General features: G+C 38.0%; 1 protein-coding gene and 1 long non-coding RNA gene across 8 annotated transcripts in view; one reads left to right on the top strand and one right to left on the bottom strand.

The window, feature by feature from the left end:
- Positions 1-20,789, top strand: part of ncor1 (nuclear receptor corepressor 1) — a 63,922-nt gene that overhangs the window by 13,193 nt on the left and 29,940 nt on the right. For all 7 annotated transcript variants that reach the window (XM_055043496.1, XM_055043499.1, XM_055043501.1 and 4 more), the window contains 8 exons: positions 245-297; positions 4,821-4,887; positions 9,080-9,252; positions 10,533-10,623; positions 11,224-11,402; positions 11,494-11,548; positions 11,660-11,761; positions 19,763-19,893. In XM_055043496.1, the coding sequence (XP_054899471.1) occupies positions 245-297; positions 4,821-4,887; positions 9,080-9,252; positions 10,533-10,623; positions 11,224-11,402; positions 11,494-11,548; positions 11,660-11,761; positions 19,763-19,893 (851 nt within the window). The remainder of the gene's footprint in view (positions 1-244; positions 298-4,820; positions 4,888-9,079; positions 9,253-10,532; positions 10,624-11,223; positions 11,403-11,493; positions 11,549-11,659; positions 11,762-19,762; positions 19,894-20,789) is intronic.
- Positions 3,020-4,080, bottom strand: LOC129368504 (uncharacterized). Its single transcript, XR_008606868.1, has 2 exons — positions 3,720-4,080; positions 3,020-3,346 (listed from the first exon to the last, which is right to left on the bottom strand). It is a non-coding gene; the product is annotated as an uncharacterized LOC129368504 (long non-coding RNA).

The raw sequence follows: 20,789 nt of genomic DNA, 5'->3' as shown, positions 1-20,789 counted from the left end.
AGCGGCCACACACAAAAAAAACATATGTTGTCGTTAGCAGAAGCTAGTAGTGGCTCACATACGACGGGTTTATTGAGAAGTTTCTGTTTGGCTTTGCCGGTCAGGGTCGGTCAAGCTAAAAATGATCTTAATTTCAGTTACCAGCAGATTTCTCGGTGTGTCTCTAATACTAATGCACAAGAATGACATATTGCACAGCAACTATAATTACTTTTGCTTCTTCTTCTTCTTCTTCTTTTACTAGCCTTTGTACAACCAGCCATCAGACACAAAGGTGTACCACGACAACATCAAAACGTGAGTATCTTCTTTTTTTTAGTCATTTTGTTAGGCGCTCGCCATGGAAACCGTTCAACTCCGACCCGAGGTCTCATAAACCTCACTGATAATTCAGTCTAATCTGATTGCTGAGTCACCTGGCTGACTTACTGTTCACACCAAGGAGAGAGGCTGTGAGAGGAAGCGACGATGTGTGCGCACGTGTGTGTTCAGAATAGGTTGCATGAGGGGTTGAAGGCTGTGTCATCTGGAACAACGTAAAAAAAAAAAGACCTCTTATCAGCGTGCCCCACGAGAGCGACCCATCTGGCTTGGCCTTTTATCAGGACCGAGAGCAATTCTGTCTGAACCGAGTGAACAAGCCACGCTCTCAGGGTCAACGGCCTCACTGTCCCCCAGCCCACACACACACACTACCAGCATTTGTAAATAGAAGAGTTCCCGGTATTTTGTGTGTGTCACTCTTTAAACGCAAATCATTGCTGGATGGTTTACTGGAAAGATTCAGAGATGCCTTTTTTTTTCTTTTTTTCTTCCCCAAAATCCCCGATAAACTGAGACATAGCATGTTTATCGGAGACTTTTTGACTTTAGGTGCTTAAAATCTTTCAACATGTTTGAATCTCAATTAGATGTTTTGCAAAGTTTGGAAAGTGCTTGATTTTTGTATGAAATCTGACAGAGTGCTAGATATTCAAACTCCACAGTTTTGTAATAAAGTGCAATCTACGGTTTGATTAAAAGCCTAAATTTGGAAAATGGTATTTATACTTAAAACCAGACATGTTATTAAACCTAATAAATAAGACATGGATGCATTTCTTTTCACTGTCTGAAGTAAAATCAGACTAAATGTCTCTTGTTTTAGGTCAGCTGAAATTAGAAAAATTATTTGTATTTGTTAAATGCCAGGAAACTTACCGAAAAAAAATTTTTTAGAGATTTTTTCTGACTTTTTGTATTTTATATTTAAGCAATGAATTTGCGCAGGATGGTAATTTTACGGTGGCCCTGAGGTGCAAAACACTACAACATTAAGGAAAGCACTACAACATTAACAAAAACACAACAACATTAACAAAAACACGACAACATTAACGAAAACACAACAACATTAAGAAAAACAACAACATTAAGAAAAACACAACAACATTAACAAAAACACAACAACATTAAGAAAAACACAACAACATTAACAAAAACACGACAACATTAACAAAAACACGACAACATTAACAAAAACACAACAACATTAACAAAAACACAACAACATTAACGAAAACACAACAACATTAAGAAAAACACAACAACATTAACGAAAACACTACAACATTAACGAAAACACAACAACATTAAGAAAAAACAACATTAAGAAAAACACGACAACATTAACGAAAACACTACAACATTAACGAAAACACAACAACATTAAGAAAAACACAACAACATTAAGAAAAACACGACAACATTAACGAAAGCACTACAACATTAAGGAAAACACAACGGAAGAGGTAGGTCCCAGTGGGAGACCTAAGAAGTCGCTGATTGGACGACAGGTCGTTTTACTTTTGAACCGGAAGTTCTTCTGGCTTTAACTTGATTGCTGAAAACAAGAATGTTCTCAGTGATCCAAACCTTAGTACTGTTATTCGTAAATATTTTGAGTCAGGACATACTGATACTGGTGATACTGGACATGCTCCAGACCAACCACGAAGTGTCGGTTAGCATGCGTTCAGTAAAGACTCATTTGAAAGTAGCAGGGCTGCATTGAAGAGGCAACTACTCTCCACTTCCTGAAGTGAGACGTGTCATTATGTCCGAGCTTAGAGGACCAGGGCAATTATTTGGCTATCGGACCATGTGGCAAGTTCTCAAACTAAAACACAACCTGCGTGTCAAACGTGATGTTGTAATGAGACTGCTGAGGCAGCTGAATCCTCAAGGCATCGCTCTGAGAACTCGCAGGTTTACAAGACGCACGTATCCCTCCACGGGGCCCAATTACATATAGCATGTAGATGGCTACGACAAAACTGAAGCCATTCGGCTTGGCCATCTCAGGGTGCATTGATGGTTTTTCGAGAAGGATAATGTGATATAAGACAGCTGTGGAAAGATAGTTTAAATCCCAAGGCCACTTACCTTTGAGAAATGAAGAGAACATTTTCCTGGTAAATTAATTGGTTCCCATGTTTTGGAAGGGACACATTATTTCAGGTGGCTAAAATATATGGTTCCCCCTCATATCTCTGGCAAATAAAGAGGAAATGTTTTCAAATAATTTGTTGTTGATGAAGAGATGAATAAGCACAGTTGAAGACTTGTTGGTAAATAGTCCCCATGTTTTGAAGGGGGAACAGATTATTTTAGTCACCTAAAATATATGGCTTTCCCCTCATAACTCTGGCAAACAAGGAGCAAATTCTACCAAAATCACAGGATTTATTGTTGATGATGAGAGGAATAAACAGAGAAAAAAATCTTGCTGGTAAATTAAGTTGTTCCCATATTATGGAGGGGGACCAGATTATAATTTCCTCCATTCTTTCCTACCCTTACCGAACCTTGGGGAATAAAGAACAACTGTTTCCAAATTCTCAAAAATCTTTACATACACACTACGTGTTGGGAAAACTGTGTTTGGTGCCTGACTTATTTCTGCCAGGCTTACGTGAGAAACGTTGGAAAAAGAGCGATTCTCTTGGCGTATAAAATAACAAAAAACAGCATCAGAAGATCTTGTTTATTTATTTATTATACAATTTTTTAAACAACAGCTGCCAATTAAACTCAATGTTACAACCTTCACATGATTATATGAGTTGTTTTACCGAGAAATCGATCAGAAGCGACGTGAAAATGGTCAGATCCGCCTCATTCGTCTCTCTGGCTGTAATGATCGCTCCCGACACAGGGGAACCGAATTTAGCACCTACCCGAACTTTCATTTCTACCTTTTGTTTTAACCCCTTTCTCCCAAGAGAATACTTTGGTCGCTCCTCATTTTTCTATTCAAGGAAGGTGCTGAGGGCTGGTGTACGGCAGGATGGGACAGTCTGTTGTGCTAGAAGTAAAGCAAAGAAAAAATGTCGCACATCACATTCATGCAAACAGACAATATGTATTACGAACTGAAGTAAAGCTGCCACAAGTATAAATTAAGTGCGAGTTCGCTTCCAAAAAGGCGGCTAGCCTGATCGCAGTGCAGCAGAACCAGAACGACACCAATTATCCTAAAAAAGTAGTGCCTAAGGCTGTAACGGACCTTACGATATATAGCTAATACAATTCTGCTGTATTATAGCGACTTTGTGTACTTTTAATTGCATTTATAATGAACAACTAGATGACAGTGGACACGGTCTGGAGACCACTAGCGTTAGCAAGTTACTACATCCATAAGAAATATGAATCTTCCTTTATACTTTTTAACTTACTTGAACATTGTGGAGTATCCTCCATACAAGTTTCTTGAAGCCTCTTGCCACAATTACTGCAAAAATTTGGTGACGGCTCAACCACCTCCTTTCCACAGTTCGGGCAATACATGGCGAAGTGACTGTATTCCCGCTTCCTTAGGTTTTCAATCAAACGAAGCACTCCAGCATAACTTCCGGTTCAAAAGTAAAACGACCTGTCGTCCAATCAGCGACTTCTTAGGTCTCCCACTGGGACCTACCTCTTCCGTTGTGTTTTCCTTAATGTTGTAGTGTTTTCGTTAATGTTGTTGTGTTTTTGTTAATGTTGTTGTGTTTTTGTTAATGTTGTCGTGTTTCCGTTAATGTTGTTGTGTTTTTGTTAATGTTGTTGTGTTTTCGTTAATGTTGTTGTGTTTTTGTTAATGTTGTTGTGTTTTCGTTAATGTTGTTGTGTTTTTGTTAATGTTGTTGTGTTTTCGTTAATGTTGTTGTGTTTTTGTTAATGTTGTTGTGTTTTTGTTAATGTTGTTGTGTTTTTGTTAATGTTGTTGTGTTTTCGTTAATGTTGTTGTGTTTTTGTTAATGTTGTTGTGTTTTCGTTAATGTTGTTGTGTTTTTGTTAATGTTGTTGTGTTTTCGTTAATGTTGTTGTGTTTTCGTTAATGTTGTCGTGTTTTTGTTAATGTTGTCGTGTTTCCGTTAATGTTGTTGTGTTTTCGTTAATGTTGTTGTGTTTTCGTTAATGTTGTTGTGTTTTTCGTTAATGTTGTCGTGTTTTTGTTAATGTTGTCGTGTTTCCGTTAATGTTGTTGTGTTTTTGTTAATGTTGTTGTGTTTTTGTTAATGTTGTCGTGTTTCCGTTAATGTTGTTGTGTTTTTGTTAATGTTGTTGTGTTTTGCACCTCAGGGCCACCGTATAATTTACCTTCAGACAATTTGTTTGGATTGTTTCAGTGTGATAATTCCCAAAGGTGCACAAGGAGTCCTATTTTGCATTTGCAACATGCAGGCGTTTATTGTTATCATTCTAATTATTTTATTAAATTTTTTTTTATATTTTTGAACTCAACATTCAAACAGTAATATTCCTGTATAAATATAAAAACTCACTTGTTTCAGAAACCAAGTCATGCGGAAGAAGCTGATTTTGTTTTTTAAGAGGAGGAACCACGCACGTAAACAGAGGGTAAGTTTCCTCACCCTGGAGTTACACAATTCCAAACTTGCATCTTATTTTACATATAAGTGTGTCGATATTATGGATACACCATGATAACTCCTTTCCCATAGTCAGTGTAACAGACACAGCACAATACAACATGTGACCACTTGTCCTCTTATGACCTCTGCTCGCAGCATTGAAGCACTGGTTACCATTTATTCCTACATTTTTTAAGAATGAGCGGCTGCACTTAGTTTGGCTTTACGATAAGCTTCCTTTTTACCTTAGAAAATGAACAAAACACTAAATTAGTTGCCAATTATTTCAAAAGCAAACATGGGCCGCTGTGTTGTTGGCTGAAATCTGATGAGTCCACAGAAACCTGCTGACCTGTTGTTGCAGAGTCGGTGTCCTTTCAAAACAGTACAATAAGCCATTCACGTTATTTTGTTATGTTTTCCCTAATGATCCAAGTGTTTCTTCACCTGTTACATGTACACCAGGAGTGTCTGAACGTTTCACCATGGGGGCCAGAAATGTCAAGTTGAATGTACTCAGGGGGCCACACAATTTAGCTTATTATTGTTTTTATTTAAATTGAGATTATTCTTTTTTCTAGTATTATTGGCTCAACAATAAACCAGACATGTAATATGTTAATGAAACAGCCAAAGCAGTCTAACTGCTGGACCTGCATCGTGGCCTGAGTCGGCAAACATTTTTTCAGTTGTTGTCAAGGGCCGCATAAATTCCTCCTCAGGGCTTCAAATGGCGCCTGAACCCCACTTTGGACTCCCCTGATTCACACCAAAAAACTCTATGTTGAATCTGACTGCTGCAGCTTCTTGTCTGAACTGCTGTGCATGGTATGATGGAGCAATTGTTGATAATGCGGCGTACGGCATTATCAACAAGCCGTATCAAAATAGAGACTAAACATCTGCAAACGTGTTTCCTTTAAAAATATTGTCAGCAGGACCAAGATTAGAGTTTATCAAGGGCTGTGACTATCTATGAATGTTCATGCGGATATGTCTTTAGAGGGAAATGATACAGCGTTGCACTTTTAGATAAAGTATTATGATTGAAACAATTATCAGCAACAAATTTAGTAATTGATTAATCCATAACAGGGGTATACATACACAGAAAAAGCCCAATTTCTGAAAGAACAACATGCTCACTGGTGTAATTAAGCCAAAACTGTATAAAAAATATAAACCTTTTGCAATTCAGACAAAAAAGTTTTCTAAGAACTCCTCAAGTAGCATAGTTTTAGCTTTACCCACTTCAAATTCTGTGAAAATAAATCCTATCAAATAGCTTTTGTTATCTGGTTATTAATTGCTTAAAAGAATAAATAATCAACCGATCAGTCCTGCGGTCCAGTTGACGACAAGTCAAGCAGAAAGGGCTGAAATTTTCACATGATGTTAGAAGTATTTTTTTTTTAGCTGCAGATGCTTCCTTTGCTACAAATGATCAACTGTATGCAGTGGAATAATTAAAAGAACGTTACATCTTTGTATTTTAGGCAATAAAATGTTTATTTTTATATTTTAAAAATGAATTATTTGTATGTTTTTGTTTTTCTAGAATTGTGTGAAAAATCTTAAGTGGTTAAGAGAACAACCTGCAGGAGGCGCCAATTTTTATCTGATTTAACTGATAAATAAAATAAGTTGGCTGCAGCCTTAAAGTAAAGTCAGGACGTCACAGTGATAGTATATATCCTCTATGACGAATGTAACTGAAGTAGACAGAAAACAATAAAAATTAGTTTTCAAACATTTCTGTTCAAATAATCATATGAAAAGCCACATATCGCTGCTTCGGCACCAAAATCAACTTCAAAACAAGGCGACGATAAGCTGGACCTGCTCACCAAGGTTCTTTTGACTCTGTGGGTCATGGTTGTGGAAGCTGAAAATTATACAACCGCTGTATTATTTAGGGAACAGGAGACGCCTCGGTTTCCCCCGTTTGTTTGGACGCATTGTGTGGGGCAATAACAACTTTTGTATGCAGTGGAATAATAAATATTGTCACATCAAACAGCCTTTCTGAGAAGTGCCTTGCCAAACCGCAGCCTTATCGGTTATTTAAATATTGCAGAATCACCTTGTGTTTAAACACGAAGATCTTTTTTGTGTTGCTACGGTTCAGTGACTCTAACCTCTCTGGCAGCTCCTTGTCGGGTTCAGGCAGACCTTTTGGACCGTGAACAATGGCAGGTGGCCTTGTGCCAAGAGGAAGGTGAATTGTTGGTCTCTCGCTGCAGAAGGTTGGAGGAAAAAAAAGAAAAGAAAAAAGGACCATTTTGTCCTTGTTACCCTCTTCTCAAAACATTTTACCTCTTTCCCATCAAGTCATTTATGGATTTAAATAGTTTTCCTGACCTCGGCAATAAACAGTGTTTTTATTTGATGATTTCAACATAAACTTGTGCAACAGAAATGCCATAATCCGTTGAAGAGGGTTTGTAAACATAACGATTGCACCGGAGCGAATTGTGAATGGGACGGGAGACACAAATGGAGTTGATAACAAACTGAAACCCACAACAAACAACTTCTTCACTCGCTCCTGCTCTGGCCTCAACCAACTCTCTTGATTAGTTTATTTTTTTATTTTTTTTAAAGAAAAAAACGGCAGCACTGACTGTTTAAATCAGTGATCCCCAACCTTTTTACCACTACGGACCGGTCAAGCCTTGGCTATTTAACCGTGGCCCGGGCGTGGGGGGTGCACAGCCAAATTACAGCCCACTCCCACCAGATTGTTGCTTACGATAATTGTAACCGATCCTCCTGTACTGTGAGGTGTGTCACGACGACTGATCTGGTCCAGGCTGTAGAACGTTGGGACCGCTCCGATCTAATATCGGGCATAATCATCATCGTCTTAGCCCGATTATTATAGCTGACAGTGAATGAGAAGGCAGCCTGTTAAATGTGACAGGTAGCCAATCAGAAAGCATGGTGATTTGCTAATGCTAATGCATGGTGATATGCTATTATAGAGTATATGCAAGTCTGTAGAATACTACAGAATTGCAGTGTATGAATAGCAATCACACGATGCTATTCTGACAGCGTATGATGATCTGACAGAACACCTGTTTAGTGTTAGTCAGTAAAAATAACTCGTTTCTTTACTCAACTTTATTCCGCCATGTGTATCCCCCAAACAGACAGACAGAGAACTCAGAAGAAGAACACAAACCAATAACATATGCTGCTGGCATAACAGTGCTCCTAGTGGGTGGACATGTAATACAAACAAAAACAAAGGAGTAACATAGTGCTTAGTGCAGCAAATAGAGTGGCTGCTCACACCGTCATTTATCCAACGCCTTTTCGTTTACCATGTACCATGGTTGGTACACGGAGAAATTAGTTTTGATCAGTTTTGAATATGACATCATGAGGCAGTATTGTGTAAAGTTGACTTTTTTGAGCTTTACATCCTGTCATGGAAAGCTCATTCATTCCTTCATTCATTCATTTATTCATTCGTGATTCCTCAAACATTCATTCATATTTGAGGAATCCTTTAATCTTCCATGACAACCATTCAAGTTTGTAAAATGTTTGTTCTCACTGCCTTTTCCAAGCATCTCCTCCCCATAGCTGCAGCTTCCACGCTGTGCTTCCGCCTCACAGAGCACCCCGCCCCAGTTTTAAGACATTACATTACAAAGTCATATTTTTTTTAAGTTATATTTGATGTATGCAAAATTTTTATAAAGCTATAAACGCTACAAAATTGAACTGTGCCTAGAAAATGCACAACCCCTTGAAGGAGAGAAAGTATGAACAAGTTCAGGTCATATATTTAAATTGGTCAGAAAAAAAAAATGTGAAAGATTATCTTTACTTATGGATCTAAGCCATGTGGCTCTTTTGACTTTCCACAATAAAGAACACACCAATATTTTTCATTATAGATACAATAACAAATGCAGTTCTGAACAATTTTTTAGTCTTTGTTGGGATAATTCAGGTAAATTCACAAAAGAAGTACTCTTAAAAAAATAAAGGAAAATTTGAAAACTTTGCAAGTTTTCAAAATCAGAAATTGGCTTTATTGGGCAAAACTATGCGGCCAAACAGAAATTTCAACTTGAATTCAGAGAGCTCACAGCATGCTGTGATTCATCCCCATCCACAACGTCCCCTGATTCAAGAGTGCCATTTCCCCTTCCGGTGCACAGGAACAGAAGATCTGCCAGCGCTACGACCAGCTGATGGAGGCATGGGAGAAGAAGGTGGAGCGCATGGAGAACAACCCCAGACGTAAAGCCAAGGAGAGCAGAACACGGGAGTACTACGAACGACAGTTCCCCGAAATCCGCAAGCAACGAGAGCAGCAGGAGCGCTTCCAAAGGTGAGCATCATTCATTATCCTTCATTATCCACCTTGCACTGATGAAGTAATGAAAATCTGTATTAGTGCCAAAGTTCAACCTGTAAGGAGTATTTTTGTTGTGGATGAATCTCTGGAGCCTCAAAGTTAAATTTTATGTTTATATTACAATTTTTTAATTTATTTTTGCTTTAAAATTTTTATTCCAAACACAACTAGACGATTCCATTAAATTTAGGGTTTACAATTTATTAAATTTCCATGATATTTGCCAGTGTTAATGTAATTAAAGTAGAATCGGTATTAAATAATAATAAAAAAGCTTTGTATGACATTTTAATATTACTGATATTGCGTGGAGAGTTCAAATTTTCTTCTTTGGCCTCTAGAAATGTCAACAAACAGGATGTACTTTAATTTAATAAAAATAGGACGAATGTTAGAATTTAAACTTCTAAGCATGAATGGTGGGTAATCTTTCAATTCCTTCATGTTTCTGTTAATGCAAAACTAAAAACATTATTAAAGAAATGCAGCATATTTTTCTCTTTTATGTGTTCTTGTTCTTAGAATATAAAAATTGGCAATCTCAAATAAAATCTACAATCAGTTATAAAAAGCATGATTAGTGAATACATATTTTTTATTTTTACATATTTTAAGAAATGGGCTTGTCGTGAAGTTGTATCTATAAGTAGGGAAAATATGGTGGTATCTGATGTAAATTCATAGCAATATCAGTGTGTCCAATATTGATATCACAGAAGACTGTTTCTATTGCAATAACTGTTGATAGTTTGTTCCAAGTATTATGAACTTTCATGCTAACGTAACATTTAGCCTATTGGACCCAGCCTGACAAGGAGGTTACCCATAATGCTAAAGGCTAAATATTACAGAATGATGGAAGGACACATAAAAAGAGAGAATGAAATAAAGTAAGAATATATATTGCACCTAATATCTGAATTATTAATTTTTCTGATGGTTAATTGGATAAAAAAAATCACATTCCAAAGATATTTCATTTCACCACTTAAGCTTTTTTCATGAAACATAAACATATTAAAATATAATTAAATCCCTTTTAAAAATAATAAAATAAACATTGTATTTTCTAAAATGCAATAACATAGCATTCCTCTTATTATGAACAGAGGGAAGCTAAAACTATACCACTTGAGTTGATAGGCATTTTGAGATTCAGACTTTTTCAATTGTATTAAAGCTGGATCTTCACTGCAGACAAATTCAATGTTATTATTGTTGGTACTTCAGTTTGTCCCGTTTTTCTCCCACAGAGTTGGACAAAGAGGAACGGGTCTTTCCGCAACAATCGCAAGGAGCGAGCATGAGATCTCTGAAATCATCGATGGTCTCTCGGAACAGGAGGTGGGAACCAGCTGCAGAACATTTGAAGTGCTCTTCCTCTGTAGGGGTTTAATTGTTTCCAGTCATAATCATGCTGATTCTTATTGGGAGATTTCCACTGCATTCCTTAGAGAGGGAAAGTATTTTAGCACTTCAGCAGCACCTGATTTTCTGCAACTTCTCCACAATAGAAGCTTTTGCTTCTTTCACAACACAGTTGCATCATAAACCCATAAAGACGAGCCGACACCGACCGTTCTTAACCGTTCTTAGATGGCGTAAAGCTGCTCAGCTGTGACTTTACAATAATAAAGCCATAACGACAACAGGAGTTGTTGGCGGTATTCCTAAAGTCACAAGTCTCCGCATACTGTTTTCCAAACAATAATGGTGTACTAGCTCCATGTAGCCAAGGACATGCTCTATATTCTGATTGTATATATTATATGTCTTGTTTTTTTGATATGCTTGTTGGAAGTGATTTGGACTTTGAGAAAAAAATGTCAAATCAATAAATTGGCCCAATGCTGCATTTTTGTCTTCACGATTAAACTACAACTTTCTGGATAAGATTTTATGCAACAAGCCTAGTCTGACCTCTGACCCGTTTGTGCCTTACAGAACAATGAGAAACAAATGAGGCAGCTGTCGGTCATCCCTCCCATGATGTACGACTCGGAGCAGAGGCGGGTGAAGTTCATCAACATGAACGGCCTGATGGACGACCCGATGAAGGTGTACAAAGCTCGGCAGTTCATGAACGTTTGGACGGAACACGAGAGGGAGATCTTCAAGGAGAAGTGAGTCCGTGTTTAATTATTAGCCCGGTTTTATTAAGTCCCAACGATGGGAGTTTGGTTGAGATGAGTGACGAATGCATTTGCCCTGCAGGTTCATTCAACATCCCAAGAATTTTGGTTTGATTGCCTCGTATCTTGAAAGGAAGGTAAATGTGAAGTTTGTTGTCTGAATAAATACCAGCTGGAAGTAATTCATCTAATAACAATTAGAAACCAGTTAAAACAACATGTAAATATGTTTGCTTTTCTTGTTTTAGTGTGTCGCTGACTGTGTGCTGTTTTACTACTTGACCAAAAAGAACCAAAACTACAAGGCGTTGGTCAGGAGAAACTATGGCAGGAGGAGAGGACGGAACCAGGTAAGTCCAATATTTAAGAAGATTTAAGAGGACCTGCCAATACTGATATTTTTATTTTTTTTACTAATGCTGTCATGGCAGAGCAAAAGCAGTCAGTGGCTGATCTTGAGAACTTTATTAAGATCAGTTTCACATGTGTTGGCTGATTGCCCAAAATTAAAGGGGCACTGTTATATATTTTCCAGGCACAAAGTGCCATTTTAAAGCAGAATCAAGTAACTACATTACCTTAATTTGTTACAAAAATACTACGTATGTCAAGTGTGACTTGCATCATTTAATTTAAATGCCTTGAAATAGGGTCTGTCTCTTTAAAAGCTCCAGCTCTTTCTGAAATTCCACCTAGAGGAAGTCATCACGTCACTCCTCTATTAACCTTTCAATGTTTTTACAAGTGTTATGTAGAGAAGTCGCTCATGCAATGAGCTCAGCAGATGTGCAGCTTCACCAAGTGTCTGCTAATTGTTGCTGGCTAGTCCGAAGGAGCTGACTTGGGAAGTGAGATGGAAGCTCAAAAACTGCAGCTCTGAGAAGGAGTCGCGCCTCGAAGGCGAAGCTAGCTCCAAGCTAAATGGTTGCCACAGCAGATTAAAAGATTTCTCAAACATGCATGAAAAAAATCACGGCATCATTTCAGGTATTTTTTTGATGAGGGAATAACATTATTATTTTACACAATACTGTCCCTATAAGGAAGGAAATGTTTATCAAATTACAGACATTAAAAAAATAACCCAAGCTGCTGTTTTGGGTTGAGGTCATAGATTTCCTGAAGAGTTTAGGGAATTCCTCGACCTAAACCTGAACAATATTCCCTATAGTAATATTGCAATAATCTTTGCATGCTTTATGCTGACTCTAAGCTTGGTAATTGGTTCCTGATCTCCACTGTCTGTGTCTACGTCCAACAGCCCCAAAGGTGGAAGTTATGTAAATGCTGAAAATGTGTTGAAAGTTTGAACCTGGCTTTGGGTTGCATTATGATGGGAACCTAACAATGCGAGGACAGAAATGAAAATTAGTAAATGCTATTTTGTTAGTTTGGTTACTAGTGTTCTTGGATGTTGTTTGGTGATCAGCCTGATTAATCTAGAGGATGTTCTGTTAGTATTTATCCCACTGGAGTGTCTCCACAGTATTCTGCAAACATTAGTTTTCAATCATTGAAAAACGTCATTCACTCATTCAGTCTTGTTCATTCTTCATCCTGTTTAGGGTAGCGTAACCTCCAGCTTGAACTGATTCAGAGAAAATATTGCAATCCAGGCTAAGGACAGGTCTCATCCTTTCTGGACTGTTTCCCTTTGCTTCCTGTGCCACAAGCCCTTGTAGAGAACATTGTGTCCAGTACATCTGCTGTGCAACAGAACTGTGTGGTTGTAGAGCACGTTTTTACATAAGAGGAGGTGGCGAACTAAAGTTTTCAAAATTCCTATTGAGTACAAGAATATTTTTCATATTCAAGTGGCTGGATGAGTTTCTTCAGTGTTTAACGTTTGCAGTTAGGACACCCGTGTTAAAGGGAAACTGTGGTGAAGATGGAGGGAAAAGCTTGTTTACTTTACATGAATAGATGGGATATTTGTTTGTTCGAGGATGTAATTTAAGGAATTGTTTATAAAGGCTGATTTCCAAGATCCAGCAACTGAGTGAGCAGGGTGAGTCGAGAGAGTGGGATCGGAGCAGCAGCAAAGAGCAGTGGAATGTAGGGCAAGTGAGTGAAACTGAGTGGAAAAAAAAAAAAAACCTCAGCGAGACCGAGTCAGCGTTGGCAGCCTGTCTGCTGATTGTGTGCTCTTTCTTTTCTTTTTTTCTTCTTCTCATTTTCCATTTACTTTTACTTCTTTGGAGTATGTGAGAGCTCCACCCCCTCCGTGAAAATCCCGACTTGGTATCGTCCGACCAGCTGACAGGCCCAAAAAACCCCTCCCTGTGCTGCTGTGAGTGCCAATCAAAAAAGAGTGCTCAGCAGGGATTACCTTGAGTGACCCCGCGTAGATTAGTGCGTGCATGTGAGATGGACGATTCTTTGGGCGGCTTAAGCGGCCTGATGACACGCTTTCCTGGAATATGTGCGGCTGTGCTGCGGCCCGGCAGCCCTTCTAAGGAGCTCTGCGATGGTGCCGTCCTGCCCCTCCACTGCTACCAGTCCCATGGAGGCACTGGAGGCTAAATTCCCACTTGGAACACGAGTTAGCTCTGGCGCTCGGCGGAGGAAAGGGCTTTTTGTTGCCAGCAAATGAGTCTGCAGGTATGTCACTAACTTTTAAACCCAAAGCCTTTTACTTTTTGCTCAGGTTGCTCTGGCTGCCATCTGTGTCTCACTGCGTTCTGGCTGGCTGGCTAGTTTCCTAACCTAGATATTTATTTTAGGCCTGTAGGCAGTTGAACACAGCTATTTTAGGCTAGGTTTTCTGGGACATGTGAAGGCAGGGTCTTTATTTACCACTCAAATCAAACCTCTGCGGCCATATACATGTATTTATGTTGTGGGATAGGCGTTATTTCCCATTGTCAAAAAAATCCCGAGGCTCTTAACTTTCCTTTTATACTTTTTTGGAAGGTTTCATAAGCCAATATGAGTCAAAAAAGCAGATTCTTTTTTGTATGAGCAAATTTGAGCAAAATTAGCCACTTGTTTTGTACTTCAAATTGATACTGATTTAGAGGCCAGGACAGAATATTTTTCAAAGATTTTGTATTTGTCATAAAATTTCACGTTTTATTCCCTTGTTAGGTGTGAGGGCTCACCAAGACCTCTGCAGGTCTGCTGTGGATCCTCTCGCTCTTCTAAGCTGTGATGATTTGAATCCGTGGATCTGGCTAATTTGTCCACATCTGAGTGTCGTTCCATTGGATTAGGATCGACCAAATTTAGAGACTCAATCAACACCTCAGGCTTAAGTTTCTCAAAGCAGACCAGTTTGCGTGACATTGCACTTTTCCCTGCTTAGAGATGCCACTGTGTTTAGGGAATGCTGAGAGGGGTGCAGTTGCAGGAACATGCAGCATCACCAAAAACACTGGGACCAATTACTTAAATGGAGATGTCTGTGGCACATGGAAGAAATTATGGAAGCGCACACAGGCTTTTACTTTTTAAAGGTTTTCTTTTATGTGGTGGTTTGTTCAACTCTAAAGCATTTTCAAAATTGAGGTTTCTTTTTATGTTAAAAATTAGATTCTTAGTTTGAGTTCATTAAAGATTGAAGGGGGAAAACACTTTTTTTTAAAAATATCTTTTTGGTTTTGGCTCTGGTGGTCTTTATTTACAGTAATCTGACAGGTTGAGGGCTAAGAGAAGGGGAAAAAGACACGTGGCAATGAAACCACAGCTTTGATAAAGCAGCCATCCCGAGATTTGAAGTCGGGATGGCTGCGACCAGGTCTGTAGCTTCTCTATGCTGGTTGCTTTATCCACATCTCCATGCGGCACCCACGGAAGCACTTTTTCACATCCTTAAGACCAAGATGTTCTGCTGAACTGCAGCAGTTTGTTTCATTTGGGATACAGAACAACAGGAAATGTTGACCTCTCGCTATTGGCATTTTTTTCATTCACACCATAACGATCGAAGGGTTAATAAATATGGCTAAAATAGAATTTAAGTAGAAAAACTGGAAATTGAGAAGTAATAAAACTGATTTAATTTGGCCCTATTTGGAGTGCTTATATGGAAACAGATAACTACAGTTAGCAGTTAATTGATTACTAAAGTAGTTGATAAGTATTTCACGATTAATCAAGATAAAGCCAATTAATCGTTTCAGCCCTAACTGAGAGCACTTTTCTTATATGGGTTAAAGCATTTTGGTAAATGTTTTGCAGATGGCTGGTATTTGTGTAAGTTCTTTTCTGAAAAACAAACCCAAAATGTAAACCCTTATTGTTTACTTCCATGTTTCAAAACACCAGAAGATTAGAAGCTCCTCTGCTTCAAAACGCTTCATTCCAAGTCCATGAAACCAGGGCATGCCTCACTCTTTGATGCTCCAAAATTCAAATTAGACTTTAAGGCAAATGAATGTGTTATTTTTCCACAGTAAGATGGATGAGTCTTTCTTAGTAGCAGCTTATATTCACACTGCATCAAGTGTCTTTGCCTGCCATCCACTACTTTCCCCCATAACTCTGTCGACCAATGTGCTAAACCCAGCAGAGACCACCACACACACGTCATTTAGGCTCTTAAAAGACTTTGAATGTCACTTTTACGCTATGGGATTGCTTAAGTGCAAAAATGTTATTTGTGACCATGTTTTTTATTTGTCTGATGGTTTTTGCTCGTTTATAACTCTCCTGTGTACAGCTCTCAGCTACCATGGTAACAGGCAGTGACTGTGGATTTTGAAAATGTTCTTTTCTATGAATGCATGCCCTTTGAGCCTTTTATTCAGCAAAGAACTTAAGTTGTGATGATGGAATTTTAAATCATTATCACTAATACACTGTTCACCACCCCCGTACAGCTCTCAGAATATATTGCATAACCTGTTTGAAAGATTGGCCTCAATATTTGCACGATCCATGTATTAAAATCTTAAATACAAACTGTAAAACTTTTATGGTAGGGATGAAATCACAATGTTGAAATAATAAATTGATTAATTGTTAACTGGAGAAAAAAACTCATAAAAGACCATTTGTTGAAAAAGCAACATAATCAGAGCACTAATTAAGCCAAAAATTTACAAAAAAAATTTAGTTTTGCATTTAATATTATATCTGTTAATGGGTTTTACCCAAAAACCCAAAATGGCATAGTTTTAGATTCTACTATTTCAAATTCACTAAAGGAAGTGCCATAAAATTTTTATTAAAAAAAAGTAATTGACTTATTGTTTACCTCCATGTTTCAATATATTTCTAATATTTTACAAAAAAACTGAAGTAGTGAAATGAAAAATCTGCAGAATATGCCAATATTTTATGCGATTAATCGTAAAAATAATCGATTACTAAAATAATTGTTCATTGTAACCCTAGTTTCTGATTCATTTCAGAATATTTGTATCATAATGAGAGAAAAAATATACATGAACAGAATTTACTTAGTAACATTGAAGACATTTTTTGTTTTTTTTCATTTCATTTTCCTACAGTCTTCTCCCTTGGCGCAAGATTGAACGTCTTTTCTGGCGGCCTGAATGCCGTGGTAGGAAGTTGAAGGTTGTCATATGCAAACTTAAAACAGAACCAGTGAATCAGCAAAAAGAGGGCAGAAATTAAGGCTCTTAAAATATTCTGGACAGGTAGGGCAACTGTTTTGTCTCAAAACACAGAGGAACCGCAGAACCACAGGCACCTACCTCACTGAGTTTTTGAGGAGATCCTCGGAGAGGCTCCACAGAGAAGTTCGGTTGATTCAGTGTGGGAAAAGAGCTGGAAATGCCACGGTTCTAGCGCCAAAGCAAATATATAAGCACTCGCTAACCCAGCTAGTGCAGCTTGTCAGTGCCGACCATGTGCAATGAGAATATTCCCCAAGAACCCGAATGAAGATATGAGAAATGTTGTCTACCACATTTCATAGGCAAGAATTAACCTGATGAAATTTTCTTGGCCGTATGCAATGTAAGAGTGAATTCGCTTTAAAAGCTGTAGATAAGAAAAGAGAGAAATTCTCTCCGTAAATCACTAGGTAATACAAAATTTGTAAGGAAGTGTTTTTTGTGAAAATATGTTTAGTAGTAGAGATATTGGTCATAGCGGGTAGAACCAAAAATAAATGTTCGCTGCAGCAGACTTTCTCATGGCCATTCTTGGGGGGGAGAAGAGAAGAACTCAGTGAATTGGTAACTACTATTAAGGTTGTGTGTTGCTTCTCATTATTTAATAAATCAAAGACACTGCAGAATTTACTGCATCACGAGGCAGCTGGAGACCTGCCACTTTCAGACATGCACAGCTCTCTTTTAATATAGCAACATCTTAACCTGCATGGTTCACAGAGCAGCCCGAAGCCTTTCCTCTACATTATGCAACAACTGTCTGACTAGGCCGGATCTAGTAACATATTTATAACATGGGAAAAATTAAAGAAGCTTTCTCATTAGGAGGAAGTAGTGGGTTACTCTTGTTTCTAGTCAGCTAAACACAAGTTGTTCAAGTGGCTTTAGGAGCAAAGTTATTTCTAGCACCTTGTTTTTAAAGCATCTGAGCCAAACAAACAGGAGCAAACTCTTTAAAAATAGCGTGTACCTGAATCTCCAACCAATTCCAATTTACCTACCAACAGTACACTCTGCTAATTAGATTTTAATGTTGTTTTTGTTCATAAAAAAGTAGCTCAGACAGACTTATGGTCAAAATAAACCATGGTCTATCCCTGAAAGAGGTTTCAGAGAATGACCCAACTCCTCTTCAATTTCTGTGCAGAAGTTGTGCCCACTGTTGTTTTCTGCATATTAAAAAATATCTGCAAAGAATCAGAGATATTAGAAAAGAGATTAGCAGAAGGTCTTCTCAGTTGAAGAGGTATTACAAGTTGATGAGAAAAAGAGAAGGAAAACAAATCTTAGATGCAGCAATTTCAAATATTTTGGGGAAAAGGAAGCTTAAAAACATTTTTGCAACGATGACCACAACTTTTTTTCTCATAAAGGCTGCAACATCTGTAATTTTAGGCTGCAACAATTAAAAAAAAAAAATAATAAAAAAACATTGCAACACGTTCGAGAGACTGTAATATATCCAGCCGTTCTGTTATCTCATCAACGTCTTTCTCCCTCTTGAGCCCTCAGAGCTTCAATGACATGCAGACATTTTTTCACGTGTTGTTTCTTTTTAAGTAGCTTCCCGCAACCATGTTCTTCCTCTGACTTAATTTTAAACACATCACTGATGCTGAAATGAACAATCTTTGAGTCCTACAGCCTCTACCAAAAAGTGTTGGTTTTGTGACCCAGTTGGACTAACATTGTACTTTTCATCGACTGGGAAAATGAGTGGATTGGTTTAGTTTCTGAATAGCTGCTCATCATTAAGCAGAGTCAGATAAGCAGAAATGTCTCTGATTTAAGTGGATAGCTGGATTTTTGGTGTGTCATTATTGATCACATAGCTGAGTTAACTTGTGTAATCCTGTTTTCGATGGGTGGGATCATCCCTGATACTTTTCCCCCACTTTTTGTACCTCTTCCAAAAAGAAATTACCCCTATATATCTTCTCTCTTTACCTCATTTCATATCTTTCTTCCCCAACCGTTGAGTGAAGCACATTCCTTGGCCCCATCTGGTACCAGCATGGGATGTTTGGCTTGGCATAGCCTGACTTGTTCCAGCACAGCGCTTTCATGAAACAGTCAGGAGGAAGCATTCTGTGGTGTACCGCGCCAGCACTGATGATCAGGAATGTTATGTCCTCAGTCACTCCATCAGTCCAGTTGGTAAAATTCATGCACTATGTATCGGTTTATCACTTTATAGATGGTGAAACTAAAATAACAAGGAAAGTAAAGTTTTGTTTGACAAGAAGCCACTGTTTAATACCTGTGTCAAATTCAAAATCATTGTAAGTGTCGATCCTTTTTCCATTTTTGACGGATTTTCTAAAATGTACTGTGCATTTTAAAAACAAGCATCTTTGTATGGTTTAGTCCTGCATCTCGCATCTTAAAGGTTTTTAAATATTGCACATTGTCAAAGTTAAAAACCATCACAAAATCCTTGATATAACTGGCACAAGCTTGTTGCAACAATCAGGAAATCAATTAATCTCACTATAAATGAAATCAAGCTCGATAATTTCCATTTACATGAATGTAAATTCATGTTTCTACCTTAGACTGGATGAAAAAAACTTCAGCATGGTTCTTTGGTCTCAACTAGTCCTTTTCTTGGAGGGCAAAGTTGTTTACAGAGACTTCCGTATCCATTTTATTTGTTTGTTTCTTTTTTGTTGTTGTGTGCTCACTTTGGGTATTTAAAATGTTTTTAAAATATATTTTTTTCCCCCAGACTCATTTCCTCCCCAAATGCTTTTTCTTTTTTGTCTGCAGCAAATAACACGTCCCTCACAAGAAGACAAGTCGGAGGACAAGAACGAAGAGGACAAAGCTGAGAAGTCTGAGAAAAAAGAGGACGAGGAAAAGAAGGACGAGGAAGAGAAAGATGAAAAGGAGGATTCCCGGTGAGTTAGATAAGATGGCTGATGTTTCTTGAGGCGCCATAGTTAAAGGTCCCCCATTTGTGCTTCTACTACATTTTAAAACGCATCACTAAAACTGAAATGGCAAACTTTTCCTCTCTTTGTAACAACTCCCATACTGAAGGGTGTTGCGATTAGTAATATCTGCTATCTGATCAGGGACAGTGCATTTACTACAAAAGAAAAGCATTGTATTTAATTTTTTTTGAAGGTGAAATTTGGGGATGTACCGATATAAAAATTTGGGCCAATATTAATATTGTTATGACTGATATTTACTGATACTGCATATATTTCTTTACTCTTTTGACACTGGAAAACCAACCACACTGCTGCAGCTGAACTCCCATATTTCTGCTCTGCTTCTCTATCACCCTCGCCTTTCCAGAAACAAGATGGAATTAAACATTGTTCCAGTTTGACTTATGGGACCACTAACAATATTTTAAAAAAATCAAAAACATCAACAATCATGCATCCATACTGACAGTTGTTAATTTTATATCACCGGCCGTTTAAATCTCACCATAGCGACCAGGTGCAAGGTATTGCTTTGCTTTTCTTCAGCCTGGCTCATCTCAGAGTCAGTCCAGGTGTGGCTGTCATGTCAGACAGCTTTGTTAAACATTACCGTTCCTGCCTTACCTTGAGTTAATTTGTTCTAAATCATTTTCAGTGAAGAAATAATCCGGAGCGTCACTGATCAGATATTTCTTTTCAACTTTTTAAATGAAAAACTCTGCATTTCACTTCAGCCTTCAGTTTGTCACTGAAATCAAGTTTGATCATTTCCATTTACGTGAGACTAGAAAATAAAGTATAGGGACTCTCAATCCAACTTGCAGACTGAAGACAAAGAATAAAAAAAATTCTATGTT

Source organism: Poeciliopsis prolifica, unplaced genomic scaffold (genome assembly GCF_027474105.1).
Source record: "Poeciliopsis prolifica strain line A6 unplaced genomic scaffold, Auburn_PproV2 SCAFFOLD019, whole genome shotgun sequence".
Classification (NCBI taxonomy): Eukaryota; Metazoa; Chordata; class Actinopteri; order Cyprinodontiformes; family Poeciliidae; genus Poeciliopsis; species Poeciliopsis prolifica.
Note: the sequence above shows the minus strand (reverse complement) of the source record. Positions and strands in the feature narration are given on the sequence as shown.